This window comes from Artemia franciscana, chromosome 2, assembly GCF_032884065.1.
Source record: "Artemia franciscana chromosome 2, ASM3288406v1, whole genome shotgun sequence".
In the NCBI taxonomy this organism is placed as follows: Eukaryota; Metazoa; Arthropoda; class Branchiopoda; order Anostraca; family Artemiidae; genus Artemia; species Artemia franciscana.
The window spans coordinates 43,918,612-43,939,430 of NC_088864.1; the positions used below are offsets into that span (position 1 = coordinate 43,918,612).

General features: G+C 36.5%; 1 protein-coding gene across 5 annotated transcripts in view; it reads left to right on the forward strand.

Annotated features, from left to right (window-relative positions):
- The window catches only part of LOC136042294 (uncharacterized), a 46,239-nt gene extending 33,617 nt beyond the window's left edge, over positions 1 to 12,622 (forward strand). For all 5 annotated transcript variants that reach the window (XM_065727264.1, XM_065727244.1, XM_065727254.1 and 2 more), the window contains exon 5: positions 11,020 to 12,622. In XM_065727264.1, coding sequence (XP_065583336.1) covers positions 11,020 to 12,445 — 1,426 coding nt within the window. In that variant the 3' untranslated portion in view covers positions 12,446 to 12,622. The remainder of the gene's footprint in view (positions 1 to 11,019) is intronic.
- Positions 12,623 to 20,819: the final 8,197 nt, after the last annotated feature.

Here is a 20,819-nt window from a genome sequence, read left to right on the forward strand (position 1 = left end):
GCATTATGGTCCCTATGGCCCAGTGTTCTATTGATGTAACTACCAAGCTAAGAGGAAATCCTCTTAGCCCACTTACTTGTGGCTATAAGTTTGAAACTATTAGCCTTTCCTCTGCCCATTTTCCAATGATCTTCTTTTTACTTTCTGTTCCATTGTTCAGAGACATTACATATGTGAATTCAAGGCCAATCTAAGAAAATTTTGTCCCATGTTTGCTGACGGATTGGGGTCATAGAAACGAGTTTAATTGTCGTCTTGACAGAAAAAGTTTTCTTTGGCTCTATTTCGGATCCTATTTTAGAAGAAACAAACTTTTCCCTTGTATTCAGGTCTTATTGACTCATGGTCATATAATATACGCTTCAAAATGATCGAGAAAAAACGTCTTATCTTTTAGTAGTACGTTCCTCTCGGCCTAGTGATTTACAGCTGTAAGTTTTAAACTGATCAGAATCGAAGTGTTGTTTAGCCCATTTTTGATCCCTCTACATCTCTTAAAAATTATGGTTCCCTTGGCCAAAGGTACGATCTATAAAAATTCAAGCCAATCAGTTTGCCAAGAACAGACATGCCTGCCTTTTTTTTATTGCAACTATTTATAAAATATGGAAAATTTGAACTATCCAGGGCTTTGTCAGGGCCTTACTTGGTTCATATTAGCTCTTGAATGAATTTCTCGAACCTTTTCGCTGTTCTGGTTATCTACTCATTTTCATTTAATGGAGCTGTTGAGGAAGGGCTTTAGGGATGCTGGAGACCAAAAAAGGGTGCTTGAGGGGGTTGATTGGTTGATTGTCCTCCATTCATTTTTCGCCCTTAAAAATAAGAACTTCTAATTTTCAGTCTTGGTGACTTTATCGATATCTATTTCAACTAAAATCATACAATTAATTAGGCAATAATATACTCTGCATATGAAAGAACTGCATGGGAAATGTGGAGACAAATGCTTTCTTTTGAATAAATCTACCAAATTCTATGACTTGGCTTTGACTGACAATTTCATGGATTATAATTGATGTTTAAGCCTGGCCTTTTCAATTTCTGTGCGAAGCAATTACGAGCGAAAAATCCTAAAAAATATCTGATAGAATCTAAGCACTAAACACTTATATTGAATATGAAATCATTGGTTTGTTTCTAAGGATGTAATCCATTAATCTCTTAAAACAAGGTGATTTTTCTGGAACCTTCCAGCTGATTAAATAATCAGAGTCGTTTATTACCAAAGAAAACACAACCAAGGTTAGATTAAATGGGATTGCTTTTTAAAAACGAAATAATAAACAATTACTGGTTAGAAACACTGACAAGACAATGAACAAAAGAATTCAAAAGACGGTTTTTCTGTATCTAGTTGGCACTAATCGACAGATGTTGGCACCGGCTGGCTCATATGGAGGGAGTAATAAGCGATATCTTTAGAGGACAGATTGAATTCTCAAACTTGCGCATTAATTAGAAACGGATATCACGTAGGGTTTGCACTTTAAGGTAGAAAGTTAGTTCTTGGAAGGGGTATTCTTCTGGCTTAGTATAATATTCACCGCCTAGTTTTGAATTATCTTCAGGTTTTCTTTCAGGCAGTCTGTAATATTCAGTAGTGGGGCCCCACACAGGACACGCTTGCTCGAGAATTTAGCGTATATGCATAGTGTAATCCGTTTTTAACTCGAATTTGGGATATCCAGTTGTCTTAAACTAATGAGTGAGCGCTCTGCACAATTACCGTCTTTTCAGCAGGTCGGTAATATTTGCAATAAACGAGCAGTCATCAAACAGTTCGTGGTAACAAACTGTAAGTGAGGATCGACCCGGCTCAATAGTAAACAAAATTCTAAAAATTAGAATTTTCATACCAATAGATACTTCAAAAGAATCGGATTTTTATGCTGATTTTAAATATTTAAGTTTCATCAAAAGTTACCTGCCTGAGAAAATTTGCCTTATTTTCAAAATAAAGGAAACACCCCCTAAAAGTCATAGAATCTTAATGAAAAATCACACCATCAGATTCAGCGTATCAGAGAACCCTACTGTAGAGGTTTCAAGCTCCTATCTGCAAAAATGTTGAATTGTGTAGTTTTTGCCAGAAGATAGGTTATAGATGCGGCTTTATTTGTTTTTTTTTCTGTTTTTTTTTTTTTTTTTTTGTTTTTTTTTTTTCAGGGATGATTGTTCATTCGATAGTAAAAATTGAAAGGCAACTAGACCCTGTCCCACGCTCATTTTTCCCTAAAGTCACTGGATCAAAATTTTGAGATAGCCATTTTGTTCAGCATATGTCTCTGAGTACGACTTAATCCCCAACAGTCCCCGGGGAAAGGGCTGCAAGTTATGAACTTTGCCCGCTGTTTACATTTAGTATTGGCTATTAGGAAGTTTACAGACGTTTTCAGGGGGGGATATTTTCTGGTGGTGGGGGAGTCGAGGGGAAGAGGTTACGGGGGAAGATCTTTCCATGGAGGAATTTTACATGGAGAAGAGAATTTTCCATGAAGAGAGTGCCGGTTTTCCCAGCATTATTTGAAAATGATCAGAAATTGAATAAAAAAACAAGCTCTTTCAACTGAAAGTACGGAGCAACATTAAAACTTAAAACAAACACAAATTATTACGTATATGAGGGATTCGCTCCCTCGTCAATACCTCGCTCTTTACGCTAAAATGTTTTAGTACTTTCAAAAGAGCTATTTATTCTAATTAAAAGGCCTTTTTTATTCAGGGTTATTCTCAAAGAATCGAAACAAAATTATAACTTTGGTGTAAAGATCGAGTTATTGACGAGGGGGCGAACCCCCTCATATACGTAATAATTTCTGTTCGTTTTAATTTTTAATGTTTTCCTTACTTTCAGTTGAAAAAACTTGTTTTTTTTTTAAATTTTATCAATAGAAGTGACGTCCAGCCCATTCAGCTCTATCCACTCGGGATTGATAGCACCCAGGAAGAGAGGGTATGTACACTAATAGTGATTAGTGAGAAATCTATGCTCAAAAGGAGTAATTGGGAAATTGTGCTCCTTGTATGACTTGTTGATTATCGGCGAAGGGAATTTTTTCCAGGAAGATACCATATTCTATCCAAAGTTTTACTGACAACCGTCTTGGATAGGAGACACAATTTCTCTTCAACTTTAGTATTGCGAACCTGTACACTTCATTCTCTATTTGTACTGGAATTTTGACAACAAGGATCTTGTTGATCTAGTGATCTCTGTTTCCATGAAGGGTGAGTGAGAAGAAGATGCATCTGCAAAGAAGTAGCTAACTTCCATTAATCTAATTAACGTACCATCATCTTTCTGTATCATAGTGTGGCCTTGCTTGCCGATCAGACGTGTGATTTTGGAGTGTCATTTCTGTAGTTTGCATTTGAGGGGACGTGACGCTTTTCCATGAGCATATCGTTTCAAGCGCTGCTTGGTTCTCCTTGACTGTGTGATTTTAGAGTCTATTTGTTTGAGCAATATCACCTTCACGATATAATTGGCAGCGAGCCATAGTAAACACCTTAAGTTCTGGTGCTACGCATTATTTGTCATTGTTGCTACCTCTTACTATCTCCACTGAAAAGCGTTTGTGATATTTTGAAAGCAATGGGGAATTTAGAGTCTCAGCTCTCAGCTTGACATCAGTGAACGAAAAAGTCTCATCAGAATTAAACTTCGTGATCCGTTGTCTGATAAAGAACTTTAATCATAGATTGAGTAATTATTTTCACTTTAAATGGTGTTGGAAGGCAGAATTCGGCCTAGAATGACAGTTTGATTAGATTGATTTGACGTGCTGAGAGAGCATGGTTATTTGTAGAAGTATGGTAGTAGTTTGCAGAAGAAATTAGGTCAAATGAACCATCACCACCGTGTGTTGGGACTAAAACAACTTGCTTGGGATCAAACATGCTGCAGGCCCGTGGTTCTTTTGTCTGATTGAAACCAATCACTGAGGCAGGGGCAGTTTATCATTGGCGTTGGTCATCAACATGACAAAATTTATATTGATTCGGTTCTGTCCTATTCTTGGTACTCCCAGGGTAGTAAACAGCTTCTACGACTAAGAACGAGCATGTTTTGATAAGCAGTTAAGTTTACACTAATGAGATCACATTATAGCAGGAGTCTCTTTGCTGTCTTAGTAATTTACATGGTAGTTCCTCTTGAGTTTGATAAAATCTAACTCCTCCACCTCTCTTATTTATCTCGTGATGCCGTCTTGTGTTTAAGAAACAATTATATACCTTTATATGACCAGATTCTTTAGTAATTTCCAAACATTCAGTAATAGCAGCAATATGGGAATTAGTTTGTCTGAGTACATCTTCAGTTTCATCAGTTTTGTCATTAAGAGAGTAGTCATTATATACTAGGATAGTTGACAATGTGTACTTTGCTGAAAAGAACTTAAGTGTCAAGATAGTCGGGCTATGGGGTATTTTAGGCGCAGGGTGTTCTTCATACCGGGGTATTAGTATAGGAGGGATTTCTTTTTTAAGGATAAGCTTAATTTTAGTCAAATTACGTTAACGTTGCAATTATTAGGTTTTTCCTCTGGATGCAAATATTTTAATAGTCTACCGCAAATTTCTCTTACGGCTTATTTTCCTCTAAGTTTCCGCTTGAACGTCTTTGAGCTTTGAGTGCTACCTACAATATTCTTTGATACTCAAAATTGCCATATTTCAATCTAGATGGCGTTAATGTTAAACGTAGTGAGTTGCAAACAGTTCGTGGTAACGAACTGTAGTAAGGAGCGATCCGGCTCAATAGTAACCAAAACTCTAAAAAATTGAATTTTTATATCAATAGCTACATCAAAAGAATCACATTTTAATGCTGATTTTAAATATATAAGTTTCATCAAGTTTAGTCTTACCCATCAAAAGTTACGAGCCTGGGAAAATTTGCCTTATTTAGGAAAATAGGGAGAAACACCCTGTAAAAGTCGTAGGATCTTAACGAAAATGACACCATCAGATTCAGCGTATCAGAGAACCCTACTGTAGAAGTTTCAAGCTCCTATCTACAAAAATGTGGAATTTTGCATTTTTTACCAGAAGACAAATCACGGGTGCATGTTTATTTTTTTTTTTTATTTTTTTTTTCCAGGGGTCATCGTATCGACCAAGTGGTCGTAGAATGTTGCAAGAGGGATCATTCTAACGGAAATGAAAAGTTCTAGTGCCCTTTTTAAGTGATCAAAAAAATTGGAGGGCATCTAGGCCCCCTCCCACGCTCATTTTTTCCCAAAGTCAACGGATCAAAATTTTGAGATAGCCATTTTGTTCAGCATAGTCGAAAACGATAATAACTATGTCTTTGGGGATGACTTACTCCCCCACAGTCCCTGGGGGAGGGGCTGCAAGTTACAAACTTCGACCAGTGTTTACATATAATAATGGTTATTGGGAAGTGTACAGACGTTTTCAGGGGGATTTTTTTGGTTTTGGGGGTAGGGTTGAGGGGAGGGGGCTATTTGGGAGGATCTTTCCTTGGAGAAATATGTCATGGGGGAAGAAAAATTCAATGAAAAGGGCGCAGGACGAATCTGGTCACGTCAGAAAAAAACGTCAAATTCAGAGCTTAATACACAATGCTTGGTGTTCGGAGCCTTTCTATGTTATGGTGTATAATTTGAAAATAACACAACTATACGAGCGATAAAACATATATACCACAACCATAACTCAACTAACGAAAGAACTGCTAAGAGATAACACAACTATAAAGCGAAAACAGGTGAAAACTAACGGGAAAATAAACGAACTAAGAAGTGGAAGGGGCCCAGAGAAAAAATATAATCCTTTTCCAATTTTGAGCCTAACTTCCGCAAAGGAGTAATAATGTCAGAAGCCCCGAAATACCGAATTATTTTCTTTTCAAACAGTTCGTGGTAACGAACTGTAGTAAGGAGCGACCCGGCTCAATAGTAAACGGAACTCTAAAAAACGGAATTTTGATGCTAAAAGATACATCAAAAGAATTGAATTTTCACGCTGATTCTAAATATAAAAGTTTCAGTTAATTTAGTCTTTGTCATCAAAAGTTACGAGCCTGAGAAAATTTGCCTTATTTTGGAAAAAAGGGGGAAGCATCCCCTAAAATTCATAGAATGAAAATCACACTATCGAAAATAACACTATCGCATTCGGCATATCAGAGAACCCTATAGCAAAAAGTTTAAGCTCCTATCTAAAAAAATGTGGAATTTCGTATTTTTTGCCAGAAGACAAATCACGGGTGCGTGTTTATTTGTTTGTTTGTTGTTGCTTTTTCTTTTCCCCAGGGGTCATCGTATCGACCAAGTGGTCTTAGATTGTCGCAAGAGGGCTCATTCTTACGGAAATGAAAAGTTCTAGTGCCCTTTTTAAGTGATCAGAAAAATTGGAGGGCACCTAGGCCCCCTCCCACGCTAATTTTTTTCCAAAAGTCAACGGATTAAAATTTTGAGATAGCCATTTTGTTCCGCATAGTCGAAAACCATAATAACTATGTCTTTGGGAATGACTTACTCCCCCACAATCCCTGGGGGAGGGGCTGCAAGTTAGAAACTTTGACCAGTGTTAACATATAGTAATGGTTATTGGGAAGTGTACAGACGTTTTCAGGGGGATTTTTTGGTTTGGGGATGGGGTTGATGGGAGAGGGCCATGTGGGAGGATCTTTCCTTGGAGGAATATGTCATGGGGGAAGAAAAATTCAATGAAAAGGGCGCAGGATTTTCTAGCATTACTATAAAAAAACAATGAAAAAATAAACATGAAAACGTTTTTTTAATGGAAAGTAAGGAATAGCATTGAAATTTAAAACGAACAGAGATTATTACGCATATGAGGGGTTCTAAAAATACTTTAGCATAAAGAGTGAGGTATTTAGGAGGAGATAAATACCTCGCTCTTTATGCTAAAATATTTTTAGTATTTTCAACTATTTATTCTACGGCCTTTTTGATTCAGGTGTCATTCTTAAAGAATTGGGACAAAACTTACGATTTAGTTTAAAGAGCGAGGTATTAACGAGGGTACAAACCCCCTCGTACACATAATAAAAATATAAGAATATAAAAGTTTGTTACGCAAGTTAATTCTTAAGTTACGTATATTTTTTACTAATAAAAACGTAAGTTAAAAATTAAAAGTTCTAGTAGCCTTTTTAAGTAACCGAAAAATTGGAGGGCAGCTAGGCCTCCTTCCCCACCCCTTATTTCTCAAAATCGTCCGATCAAAACTAAGAGAAAGCCATTTAGCCAAAAAAAAAAAAATTAATATACTAATTTCATTTCAATAATTTATGTGCGGAGTGCCAAAATCAAACATGCATTAATTCAAAAACGTTCAGAAATTAAATAGAAAAATCTAGTTTTTTTTAACTGAAAGTAAGGAGCGACATTAAAACTTAAAACGAACAGAAATTACTCCGTATATGAAATGGGTTGTCCCCTCCGCAATCCCTCGCTCTTTACGCTAAAGTTTGACCCTTTGCCACAATTCTACTTTTTAAAACAATTAAAAACTTTAGCGTAAAGAGGGAGGCATTGCGGAGAGGACAACCTATTTCATATACGAAGTAATTTCTGTTCGTTTTCAGTTTTAATGTCGCTCCTTACTTTCACTTAAAAAAACTAGTTTTTTTTATTTAATAACTCTAAACCTTGAGGTTGTGCATTTTGCTGGTTCTGACCATTTTCCATTAATTTTTTATTTTCAGTCAACAAATATTAGTAAAAATCAGCGGAAAAGAGAAAAACTAAAATATCAGATATTTGGGACAGGAATGAGTAGCTCTGGCTTGGTAAAATCAAGAATACAATGTGAGTGGGTGGAGAAAGATGTAACCCGAATAAAAGATTATTTTTGCTCGGAGCCGATGGTTCAACATTTGAATGCCCTAGCATGTGAGATTGAGGAAAATACGGGAAATGTAAATGAAGTTTCTTCAAAATTTGTCGAGCTGATACGGAGTCCTTTACTTGAAAAAATGAAATAAAAGGGGAAACAAAAAAGCACGTTCTTCGACAATGAATGTGAACGGGAAAAAAAAGAATTAAATCACATGCTAGAATATGTTAAAAAATCCAAAAACGAAACTGAGAAACTGGAATTGATCCGACAGTATAGAAGTAAAAGAAAAGAATATAAACTAATGATAAAAATGAAGAAACTGGAGTTTTGATGGCGGGAACAAAATGAACTTGCGCATTTCTATAAGACAAATGATTTTCGGGAATTCTGGAAAAGAGTTTCATAAAAAAAAATGACTGCTCCCAAATGTATTCCGCAGGAAGACGAGTGGCCCCCCTTCTTTGAGAAACTAGAAGCAGGTACAGCATCTGGCACACAACAGCCCCCACCCGATTTCGAAAAACTGGCAGAAGAAGTCGGAACCCCCTCTTGTGACCACACTGAATACCCCCTATTGGAAGAAGATTATCACCTTTGCCGCCAAATCCAGCGGGAAGAAGTAAAAGATGCCATAAAACAAACTAGAGTTGGCTCTGCGCCAGGACCAGATGGAATTCCAGCAAAGGCTTTGAATGTACTACAAGTAGTTTTATTACCTCTGCTTCTGGGGTTGTATAACTTGATTGTGAAAGAAAAAAGTGGCCTGATCCTTGGAAGATATCTGTAGTTATCCCCCTATTTAAGAAAGGTGATACAAGTTTGTGCGAGAATTACCGACCAATCAGCTTAGGAAACTGTCTTGGAAAAATTTTGGACAAAATCTTAAACAAAAGGCTGGATGAGAGGCAAATTCTGAGAGAAGAGCAAGCTGGTTTTCGTAAAGGATACTCACCATCTGATCGAATGTTTGTTCTAAATGCATTGATTAGTAAGTATTGCAAGGGAAACAGAAAGTTGTACGTGGCTTTTCTTGATTTAAGTAGAGCATTTGACAATGTTGACCGTATAATTATGTTTAGAACGCTTTTAGGAACAGGAATTCCGTCATTCTTTTTAAGGGTTCTTCTCTCGATGTATTGTTTGACCAGAAATGTGGTAAAGATAGCAGGAAGTGGCATATCTAGAGTTTTTTTTTAATGTAAAATGTGTAAAACAGGGTAGTACCCTATCACCGAAACTTTTTGCTATTTTTATAAATGATCTTGCCGAATACCCTGAAAAAAGGTGGGCGCCAGTTGTACACCTTGGAAATAAAGTATTATCATTACTATTATTTGCCGATGATACTGCCTTGTTCGCCAGATCCAATTCGGAGCTACAAACTCTGTTAGATTTAACAGCTGAATATTTAGAGGAAAAGAAACTGGAAATTAACACAAAAAAGACAGGGGTGATGATTTTTTGCCGTAGACAATCAACAGGAAATAAAGATGAAGAAAGTTTAAATTTGAATGGTGAAGCTGTGAAGGTTGTGTCTCAGGCAATATATTTAGGATTCCATCTAACATCGAACGGAAGATGGAGAAATCATATTTCGAAGATGGCAAATCGAGGAAAAGCAGCAATGGCAGCGCCGTTCAGGAACAGTAATTTGACAGGAATAGGTGACTTAAAGATGCACATAACGTGTTCAACTCAAAAATAAGGCCAATCCTCCACTATGGAGGGGAAGTATGGGGCCTAGAAGTGGCAAATTCATTAGAAACTCCACAGTTACAATATTATAAACGAATGCTAGGTCTGCACGCCACAACTCACACACTTTTCATCCAGGGAGATTTGGGACTTCTCTCCATGAGAAAACATAGACAGATCCAATTGATTAAGTTTTGGCTGAAAATACTGCAATGTCCCTCCTCAAGACTCATCAGAGCAGCGTATGATGAATTACTTACCCTGGGACAAAAATCGTCATGGCCCTTCCATGTCAAAAAACTACTGGACAGCACAGATCTATCGTATGCATGGAATGGAGGAGAGGGTCCAATCTCAGATCAAAAAGCCTTTCTGTCAGAGATCCAAACAAGGCTGGAAGACCAAGAAATTCAGAAATAGTGGAATGACCTTAGCCAGTCGGAAAGCTTAAGTTCTTACCATAAGGTTAAAGAAAATTATGGTGAAGAGCTATATTTTAAATCAGGGATTCCAAAAGAATCCCTGAGGTCTTGGAAGCAGGTGCGAGCAAACTGTCTCCCTCTTCACAGTATTTGGAAAAATAGGTGTCACCCGGAAATGCGGTATACCAATTTGCGGTGATCATGATCGGCTAGACCATTTTCTTTTCAGGTGTCAGGGGCTAAATGAGCTAAGAGGGAGCTTTCTTGGGGTGGGTGGTCGTGTGCCCCTTCTTGGAACTTTGAAGTCGACGTCGAAAATAAATATAGTAGCAGTGGCAAATTTTGTCCGGAAGGGTCTTGTTATTCGAAAGTCGATTGTTACGTAATTTAGTTTGTTTGTTGTTATATATGTATGTATACGGCCTGAAAAATGGCTTTAAATACAGTCATTCATTCATTCATAATCAGTTTTTATCGTACATCATTACCATAATTAGGGCGGTTATAGAAACTTTGACTGTTCAGTTTTCGATTACTTTGAACATTGCAGCAGAAGAAAATTGCGCAAAACCACAGATAAAGCTTACTTGACGAGGATAAACAGATCTATGGCATTAATAATAATACTTTTTGGCCCAGACACTGTAGAATAGAAGTAATAATGGCTTCCACAGTATTAAAGGATAGTTTGGCAAACTAAAATCATTAGGGCATATTCAGCCAGCAAATGCCTTATATATAAACTAAGAACAGATACGAAAAAAATGAGAAGTTTCGGGAATATATTTCTTGTAACTAAAGAAGTGGAATTTTCAATTATTCATGTAAAAACCATCAAATAAGATGCAAAATCAATGAAGATTACCCCATATTAAATGGTATCTGTCCCTCCTCTCAGCTGCTGCTAAATATAGACAATATATATTGACCATATAGCACACTCAATTTAGCTTCGGATAAGAACTGGGAATTGTAGCAGAATTTAGAATGTAAAGTAGTATTGGAATAAGAGAAAACTAGGTTGACACTAGAAAAATATCTAATTTATATATTTATGTTTCAGAGATACGGTTAATCACAGAAGAAGAAGCAGTCGTTCTAGAGCATGTAAGCGCAGCAAATCACCTTATTTATGTGACGTTGCAGATGATGGAAAACCCAGAGTGTTTCGATATCTGGGGACGCACCTTGAGGAAGTTTTAGCCGAATATGTCATTAGGCATCAATCAGTTGGTTTCCCAATAACAGCAAAAGATATAAAACAAACTGCAGTTGTACTTGCCAAACCGCCTGACAATGAAACATCGCTGATATCCGACAATAACCTTCCTGGCAAAAATTGGGCAAACAAATTTTTGAGACGACACCCTAAAGTAGGTGAAAAGACTGCTGTGATTATGAAAAAAAGCAAAACCAAAATCAATAAAACCAATATTTTAGCATGGCACAGATGCTTGCAGTCAATATTGACCACAAAGATTCCGAGGAAGATTTTTGAAACCCCCCGTCGATGGTTTAGTTTTGGTCAAGTTTTATTTTACTTTAATCGAAATCGACCGCAAGCCCAAATCTACACCAGGGATAAGGACATGACTTTTGACAGTGAAAAAGCAGCAGTAACTCTACTTTGCTTCAATGCTAAGGGTGACTTTCCGCCACCGCTTGTCTTATTTAAGCGAGAACTTAGGAGCCGCCTCACCTCAAGCTCACTACCAACAGAAGTCGCGGTTGATTTCACGGATTCAGGATGGATAGAAACACCATCCCTTGTCAAGTACATAAAAACTGTTTTTGTACCCTGGCTACAAAGTAAAAGATTAAATAATGATAAAATTATGCTTGCTTTTGATGGGCATTTTTGTAACATTAGCTATGAGCTGTCCCATTTATGTCTTGGGAGCAATATCGAGCTGTTATGTTCTTTTCGAGATTTTGTCCATGCTTTACGACCAGTTGAAGATACTCTATTTAAATTACTGAAGCAAGCATGGGAAAAAGTTACTTCTAAATCTTCAGTCAGACTCAACAAAAGGGAATTCTTAGCTTGTCTTCCTAGAATTGTGAAAGCAACAATCACAGAAGACGTTAGCAAACAGGCATTTCGTGCCTCAGGCCTCTATCCGTTTGACACAAATGGTATTGAATATTTTAAGGGCAGTGAGACTGAATCTTCTGTTTCTTTGGAGGAAGATCTGGCCCCGGCATTCTCTTCTCTATCCCCGACACCTGTGCCTCCGCTTTCTTCCTTCACAAACTTCTTACCCACATCTACTTTGCTTTGTACTTCTACTACCATGAGTACCTCCACTTTTTCCCAAAAAGGTTTTGTCGAATATGTGAAACAAAATATTGAGCCTCATGTTCTTGCTGACTTCGAGAGACAGAGAAATTCACTTAGGTGGGAAGGAGATTTGGCACATACCACATTATTTTACATGTGGCGAGATGCTCTTGCAATCTATGAATCCAGTGACGTAAATGGACAATAGCTGATCTGTGTAGATGTGTCTTAATTCATTTTTGAAAGTGGAAGTGCTTTTAATCCTTCACTAGTAATGTTTCTGTGATGAATTTCGGGCATGTATGGTTTTTTCACTGCATCCTTAATATTTGGCCCTGAAGTACCTTTTTTTTAAATCTAAATAAAAAGCGTGTTGTTTAAAGAATGAGTTGGTTGCTAATACAAATAGCCGAAAATTCAATCGTATTTATGGCATGCTAGATTTTTCTGTACCAGACCGTTTGCTTCCCGTGCCTGGCCCCATACTGAGGCTGGTTATCAAAGTAAAAGATTGATTAGCATAGAAAGCCAACAAAACCGTTCGTGTTTGGCTCGAACAACGCGCAAGAAAATCTCACTTCGTTCTTAAAGCAAAAATCATAAAAAATACAAAGCGAAAATTAGATGATAATTGACTTCGTCTGACTCGTAAAAACGTAACAAAAATGTATATTAATAAATTTTTGGTACGTTTTTAAAGTTTTTTTTTTAGTAACCCCCGAATAAAAATCCCCCCTCCCTGGATTTGATAACGACTTATAGCAGGATCCTGCAAAATCCTTGCTAAAGATAAAAACCTTTATAAAACATTAATTGAATTTATTTTTTCATCTTGTTTTGCTTTTGCTTTAATCTTTTGCCTTGGGATTTACAGTACGGACTTTGTACTTTTTCACTTACCATGTACACTTGCATATGTAAGTTTGCTAAACGGGTATAGTAGATTCAATACTCCCCCCCCCCCCCTGGATTCGACAACGACTTATAGCAGAATCCTGCTAAATCCTACAGCTAATTATAAAAACCTTGATAAAATATTATTGGAATTCGGTTTATTCATCTTGTTTTACTTTTGTTTTCCTTGATTATCTTTTGCCTTGGGATTTATAGTAAGGACTTGGTACTTTTTGAGTTACCATACACACTTGCATATGTAAGTTTGCTCAACGGGTATAGTAGAAATTAAAATCTTGAAATACCCATACAATGCTTTATCAACTGGTCAAATCTCATTTGCATTGAATGATATTGTAATCTTTATTTTTATTTATTTTATTATATTTAAATCTTAGATTTTAGTGGCAGAAGACATAAACTTTCCAATATGCAAATACACTTAACGAGCACTTGAATCGCTAAATTAATATTTATTCATTTATTATTAAATATGAATTAACCTCTGGCATTGTTTTATTATCAGCAAACCCTTTTATTTAACTGCCTGACCATGTCTCCCATTACATTTTTTTTTGTTACTATGATAGACTTTCTCTGTTATGTCGTTGTCCTTTTAAATCTGTTACATTCAAATTTTTCGATACTTGTTCCTCATTCTCTCCTTCCCTTCCAGCTCTTTTAGTTTCCAGTACTGGTGTGCGATATCTGATATTATTAGTGCTAGGCGTTTCCTCCTCCCTGGGAAACTCCATTACAGAAGCCCCCCCGTAAGATTTTCTTTCCTGGACATTTCCCCAAACATTCTCTCCGTATTTGCAATTGTACATCCAGAGAGAAAGAAAGACAAACAAAAAGAATATTGTGAGTGGATCCAGGGAAATTCCTCCCAGGAAATTTCCTACCCACTAAAAATTCTCCTCGTTGAAATTCCCTCCCCCCACAGAAAAATCCTCCTCGAATATGCAAACAATGGACAAAATGCAAACTTACAGCCTTTTCCCTAGGGGCTGGGGGACATGTCATCCCCAGAGGCGTATTTATTGGACCTGACTTTTCATTTTGTTGAACCAAATGGCTACATCAGAATTTGAATTAGACATGTTTGGGGGGGGAAGAGGCTCAGAGGGGGGTAAGGTGCCCATCAACTCGTTTGGTTACTTAAAAAGACTAAAACTCAAAGGATTCTTGGTTGGATACGACCAAACCTGGGAAAAACAAACAAAAAACAGATCCGTGATATTTTTTTGACAAAAATCCCAAAATGTTGTAAATGAGAGCTTGAAGCCTCCACAGTAGGGTTCTCTGATCAATCTGTAGTTAGGGAGGGACAGATGCCTTAAAGGTCAAAGCTCAATTCTCATTGAGCTTTCCAACAAACACATAATTAATTCTAAGGAAGGGGTGACAATAGAAATTGATATATGAGCCCTCTTAATTTGCGTGAATATTTCTCATCTATGCTATGAAAGTAAAGAATAACTTTTAACCCTAAAACGAAAAGAATTTGTTCCATAAAGGAATGGACTGCCCCCTCTTCATCCCCAGCCTCCCTCTCGTGGTCGTAGAAAATTCGGAAGATGCTGATTTCATCGGAAATTGAGAGCTCTAGTCCTTCTTTTAAAAGTCGAATGTGATTGGAGACCATACCAGCACCTGTTCTAGAAGTTTTTTTTTAAATATCTAATCCTTTTTGTTACCCTTTAGGACAACTTATCGACATTTTGTGGACTTTCTCTGGCTGCTCAATTTTGCATATGGGGATTTTTCAACGGAAGGGGGTATTATTATCAAATATCTTGAAGCAGGATATTAAAATCAAAATGTGTAAGTCCCCTTAACCCCCTCTCCAAAAAAGAAACATTTTCCTGATACACCAAAGACAAACTAATATCTGTATTTACAATCGGTACGCTAAAACGTCGTAGTATCAATACTTGTCCCTACCCAAAAGTCAAAGTTTCGCCATACCGGACCAGTGGTTCGATCTCAGCTGTCTCGGGCCAGAATCGACCCCTATGGGCTATGTTGACGAATCGACGTTTAAATTACTGGGTCTTGTTTTTACTGCGACAGGTAGCAAGCATATCGCCAAACCTTGCCACTGGTGGAATTGAATCGTGGGCCTTGTATAACCAAGCAGAACATCAATTAATTGTACTACCACAGGGCTAAGGACCAGAAACGCTTTGACGTCTTCAAATAATCAAACAGGAAGAAGTTGGCTGTTCCGCTAATTTAAGTATCTACAGTTGCCTACTTGCATTTAAAGATTTAAAAATGGACTATAAAGTATGAATTTGGTTGGAAAGATCACTGGATTGAACGGCATGCTAGCTTAAAAGAAGCATGAAAACGCAGCATCAGTTGTTGGAAAGAATACTCATGGTCTTTAGCGAAAGATTGACAGAATCCAAACCAAAGCTTGCAAGAATTTAAGCAGTAATTGTCTAAGCAAATGTCGTAAATATGTGATTGACGTAACCGTACTGGATCCGGTCTCTTTATGGGGAGTCAGGGGATGGGGTTCAGTGCTTTAGCGAGTTTGGTGCTTCTGGACGTGCTAGGACGATGAAAATCGGTAGGAGTGTCAGGGACCTGCACAAATTGACTTGATAAAGTCGTTTTCCCCAATTCGACCATCTGGGGGGCTGATTGGAGAGTAAAAATTGCAAAAAATGAGGTATTTATAACTTACGAGTGGGTGATCGGATCTTAAAGAATTTTGATATTTAGAAGGAAGCTCAGAGCTCTTATTTTAATTCCCGACCAAAGGGATCTTGAGGAGAAAAATGTTTTTTTCTTCAAAAAAGAGCCATTTCCCTCGAATGGCGAGATCTTGGTCCAAGGGAGCCCTAATGTACAAAAAAACTAGATTTGGGACGAAACCCCTGTGAAAACGGGAAAAAACTTTTCAGTTGGTTTTGGAAATTATATTGATATTACTTGTGCCAAGGAAATCTTAATTCAAACAAAAACTTCGGTGTGTTTTGAAATTTTTTCCAAAAAAGGCCAATAAACTCTTTTCAGAAAAGATCGGAGCTTGAAATCTCTATTTCCTAGGCCAACTCGTCCTAATGAATAAAAAATATTTTAGCTTGTAGGGACAGTTTCTCCTCTACGATTAGGACCAAAAAAAGAATGAATTATTTTTCTGGTCAGTTTGAACTTTTCAAGGGTTGATGTCACGAAATTACATATTTATATTGGGAAGAGGGAAGGCAGTGTTTGATCACTTTAAAACTCACAGTCGCAAGTTGTATCAGTTCGTGGCGTCAGGAAAAAGGCGCTATATTATTATAAGTCCATCTTGTAATTTACCACCCGACGCAGTATATCAGTTGTACGGTTAAATATAACTAATTGAAATGTGCTTTAGATTTGACAATTCTGATGTCATTTTTGGTCTTCCCGGATTTGACACAATAGGAAACGACCTTTCAATTATTTTTTTTTTCAATTATGTAGTATATTACTGTAATACCACGAATGGAATTTTCACCTCTTCTGACCTCGTCTAGGGTGGAAACGGGATATTAAAGGATGGAATTTTCCAATTCTCGTGTCATTTTCGGTCTCCCCGGACTTGACAGGAAACGACCTTTCAGTCGCGGGGACATTGCAATAATTTGAATTCGAGATACCCCGCCCCCCTTTTCCCCCTCTTTTTCGTGAAAAAAGGGGTATTTATGTGCGGCTATTTTTAAATATGTTATTGATAATATTCATCGTAACATTTTGGTGTCAAAACATTTTTGTTGCTCAGATGCCGAGATATGGCCTTTTTTTCGTAATTTTAGGCCTACTCGACTATAAGCTTACTAACGACATAAAACTAGACTTATTCCTGTCTTCTTGAAGATTTAACTAAACGAATACTTCTTACAACTCACTACTGCACCATACAGCTTGGGACTTACAGAACATTTAGACGAACCCTCAAAGAAATAAAAGCATTTGAAATTTGGTTGGATTGATATGTTATACCTTTAACTGGGCCAAAAAAAATCGCCGTTTCAAGTTAGCTTAAGGGGGGCGGTATAGAAAAACACCTGGATATCTTTCCATATTAAATATTTTTAGTTTGTATTACCACAACAGATGTATAAAGGTTTTGGTTTCTATTTAGTGCACTGATCAGGCACTATAAGCTGTCTCTGCTCCTTTGCTCCTTTTTTTTACTGGGCTTTCTAAATGAAGCCTTTTATGCAAATTCTATTTCAATTTGTATACGAAAACGGTACATATAAGTTTTAATAATTTTCACACGGACTTATAGAGGGTTTTGAAAAGAACAATTTGACTTTGAAGTTTTTTTTTTAATTAAGTTAAAAAAACATATTTATCGATCTATTTATTCCTACTAAAATTTGTTATCATCAGTTTTGTATAGGTAACTCCTGAACAGTAGAGTGTTTTGTTTTAATAAATGGTGCATAGAAACGAGTATAATGAGTATAATGACAGTGCAAGTGAATGTTTCAATATATTATGCAAATAGTAGGGCTCTCTCAAATTAGGCTACGGTTAAAGATCTTGAAAGACGAGAAAAATGTGCAAAAAAAAAAGAACTTAAAGGAAAAAATTAGTTAGTTTGGAAAAGTACCATGTGAAAGATAGTAAAGAAGGGCACTAAAAGAAGACTTGGCTTGGTTACCATGCAGAAGCACAGGGGAAAATTAAAGCAAATATCTATAAAGCATGGAAGACCACGACTTCCAAAACATATACTCGACTTGAATGAAACGTCTCTTTATGAAGAGACTATAACAGAACCACGAAGAATGAAAGCTATAACTGTTGGTCACAATTTAGAATCGGATATGTTGAAAATTCTCGCTGGATGGCCAATGTCCCCTTTTTTCTGGAGAGTTACGAAGGTATAGTAATCAAATATATGCAAGCATCACTTAATTTTGTAGCATAAATCAATTAAATCTACTTTCATTCATAGGTGTGTGTGCTTTGGGCTTATGTCCAAATTCTCATACTGTTCTTAGGAAGCTGTTCAGATTAACTAAAAAAAAGGTAAAAGATACGGCATTAGACTTTACGGTCCGCACCGGCGGTGCTGATCTCCGTTTCTTGGCCCTTCAGCCAGGAAGTGCAATAGGGGTTGGGAAATTTGCTGGAACTTTCATCCCTCTCTGTTTTCGTCCGGTCCCTAGTCAAAACAAACCTGAAAATGTATTAAATCTATGCTAAGTAAATCATTTATTTTCATTGAAAGTAGAGTGAGATAAGATTGTATAATCCTAACATAGAGTGTAGTTCTTGCGAAAATTGAGAATTTTTAACTAAATTCATTTTACAGGGCAAATATTTGACAGATGTTAGACTTCAGTTTGTAGTTTTTATTTATTTATTTATTAGTACATCAAACAGTAATTAATAATGCTTGTTGCTATAGACAAAAAACAAGAAATAAGCTAATTAGCAACACTGATAAATGTTAGAAGAAGAAAGAAAAAAGCAACATACAACTCATAAACTCACGCAAAAACACATAACCAAAAGATCAAATTATAGCTAATAACTAAACATCAAAAACTCCCAAATAGAAAGGTGTCTTCACTAAAGAACGTTCAAATATATGTACATTCCCTGCTGCCACGACTTCAACAGATAGACTGTTCCAAGGTGAAACGACCCTACTGAAAAATGAACATTTCCCTATATGATTTTGGAGGGTACAGTTCTTAGTGATGTTGGCGGGTTGTGTGATAGTGACTGTTTATGAAAAATGAATCAAAATCTAGGTCGTCTATACCTTTAATAATACGGAAATACGTTGATAAGGTCACCACGATGCCGTCTGAAATGTATGACGGAATACCAAGCCTAGAGAGTCGCTCTTTGTGGGGAAGATTTTGAAGGTAAGGATCATCCTTGACTCCCTCTTTTGTACCTTTTCTACGCGAAGCTCATTAATTACATTTATAGGAAATTTACATTCCAGACGGAAGTGTTATACTCAAGAAGTGGACGAACAAGAGACTGGTAAAGCAAAAGGAAATTTCGAAGATTGAATTCTTTTAAACTTCTTTTCAAAGACGATAGATGGTAGTTCGCATTATCGTATAGGATATTTGCTGTGTGCATTGAAAATTACACATTTTTATCATAAAAATCCATATAATGTATAGAATTAAAAAGCAACAGATTTTACATAGTATATGAAGAATGCTGGAACTATTGACCCTTTCACTTTTCGTCTGGACCATAGTGAAACGATGCTTTGAAACGTATCAAATCTATAGCAAATAAATAATCCATTTTATCGAACGTAATGGAAGGACATTATAAGACCCTATGTAAACCTTAGTTCATTTCTAAATATGAAGTGAATAAAAATATAAGTTTTTTTTAACTTAAAGTAAGGTAAATTAATTTTAACATTAAAACTTAAAAAGAACAGAAATTATTCGTATATGAAATGGGCTGTTTCCCTCCAAAACGCCCCACTCTTTACGCTAAAGTTTGACTCTTTCTCACAACTCAATTTTATAAAACAATAGAAAACTTTAGCGTAAAGAGCAGGGCGTTGAGGAGGGGACGGCCCCTTTCATATATGGAATAATGTCTGTTGTCAAGATTCGAACTTTAGCGTATAGAGCAAGGTATTGATGAGGGGCGAACTACCTCATGTTCGTAATATGAGGGGGTTTGCGCCCTCGTCAATACCTGACTGGAGTTTTTATGTGAAGGTTCATTATCAGGTAAACAAATGTCATTGGTATGAAGAGAAACTAAATTTATTTTATTTGACTATGATAAATTATCATAATTTGAATGTAAGCCAAATTCACCTAAATCTCTGTTCAAAGTCAAAGTTTAGAATAAGAATTTTTTTTTTAGTTCCTGTTTTGAATAAAATAAATAAATAATGGTTTCCCTAAAACCTTGTTTTAAGCGCCGGTCCCTATAAATCAGAGAGACGTTTTCGAACATATTAAAATGGTACGGGAAATTAAAAATGTGTTCATATAGAGCTAATGCGAAATTTTTAGGTTTGGATTTCTGTTTTAGCGTTGACACAATAGATTCTTGATGTTGTAGTAATCTAGTTTTTAAGTTCTGGTGAATATGTCTTTCACCTAAAATAACTTATTCGCTCGTTAAATTTGCTGCTCTTTCATTTGTTTGGCCTTTTTATTCTTCACTTTTCTTCGCCAAAGTTCAACAATTAGTAATAAAGTAAATAAAATATGGCCTTGGTTGCAAGAGTTCAAGAATATACTTTCAACTCACGGCCTCTTAAAGATGTTCTTATCCTAGAATCACTGATCGGAGCAAAAGTTTTCATTTATGTTAAAAAAAACGAAAAGAAGGAGGCACCATATCATTTACAAAATGGTTTATGGTGTTTCAAGTTCTAATTTTGCTCTTTACTTTCGGTTGAAAGAAAAAATTTAATGTAATTTCTGGTCATTTTTCAAATAATCGCGGAAAATCTACTTTTCCTTCTATAAACAATTTCTTACTCGCTGAAAATTACCCCCCGGAATATTCGTCGGACAATTCTGTCTGGAAATTTTTTTCTAGCATACTTTCATCTGAAAAGTAGCTTATTTTTTTTTATTTAATTTCTGATGGTTTTCTTAATCATACCAGAAATCCCTCTCCGTGAAAATTTTTCTCGCAAATCCATCTTTCTCCATAGAAAGTTTTTCTTGCGGAAAATTTTC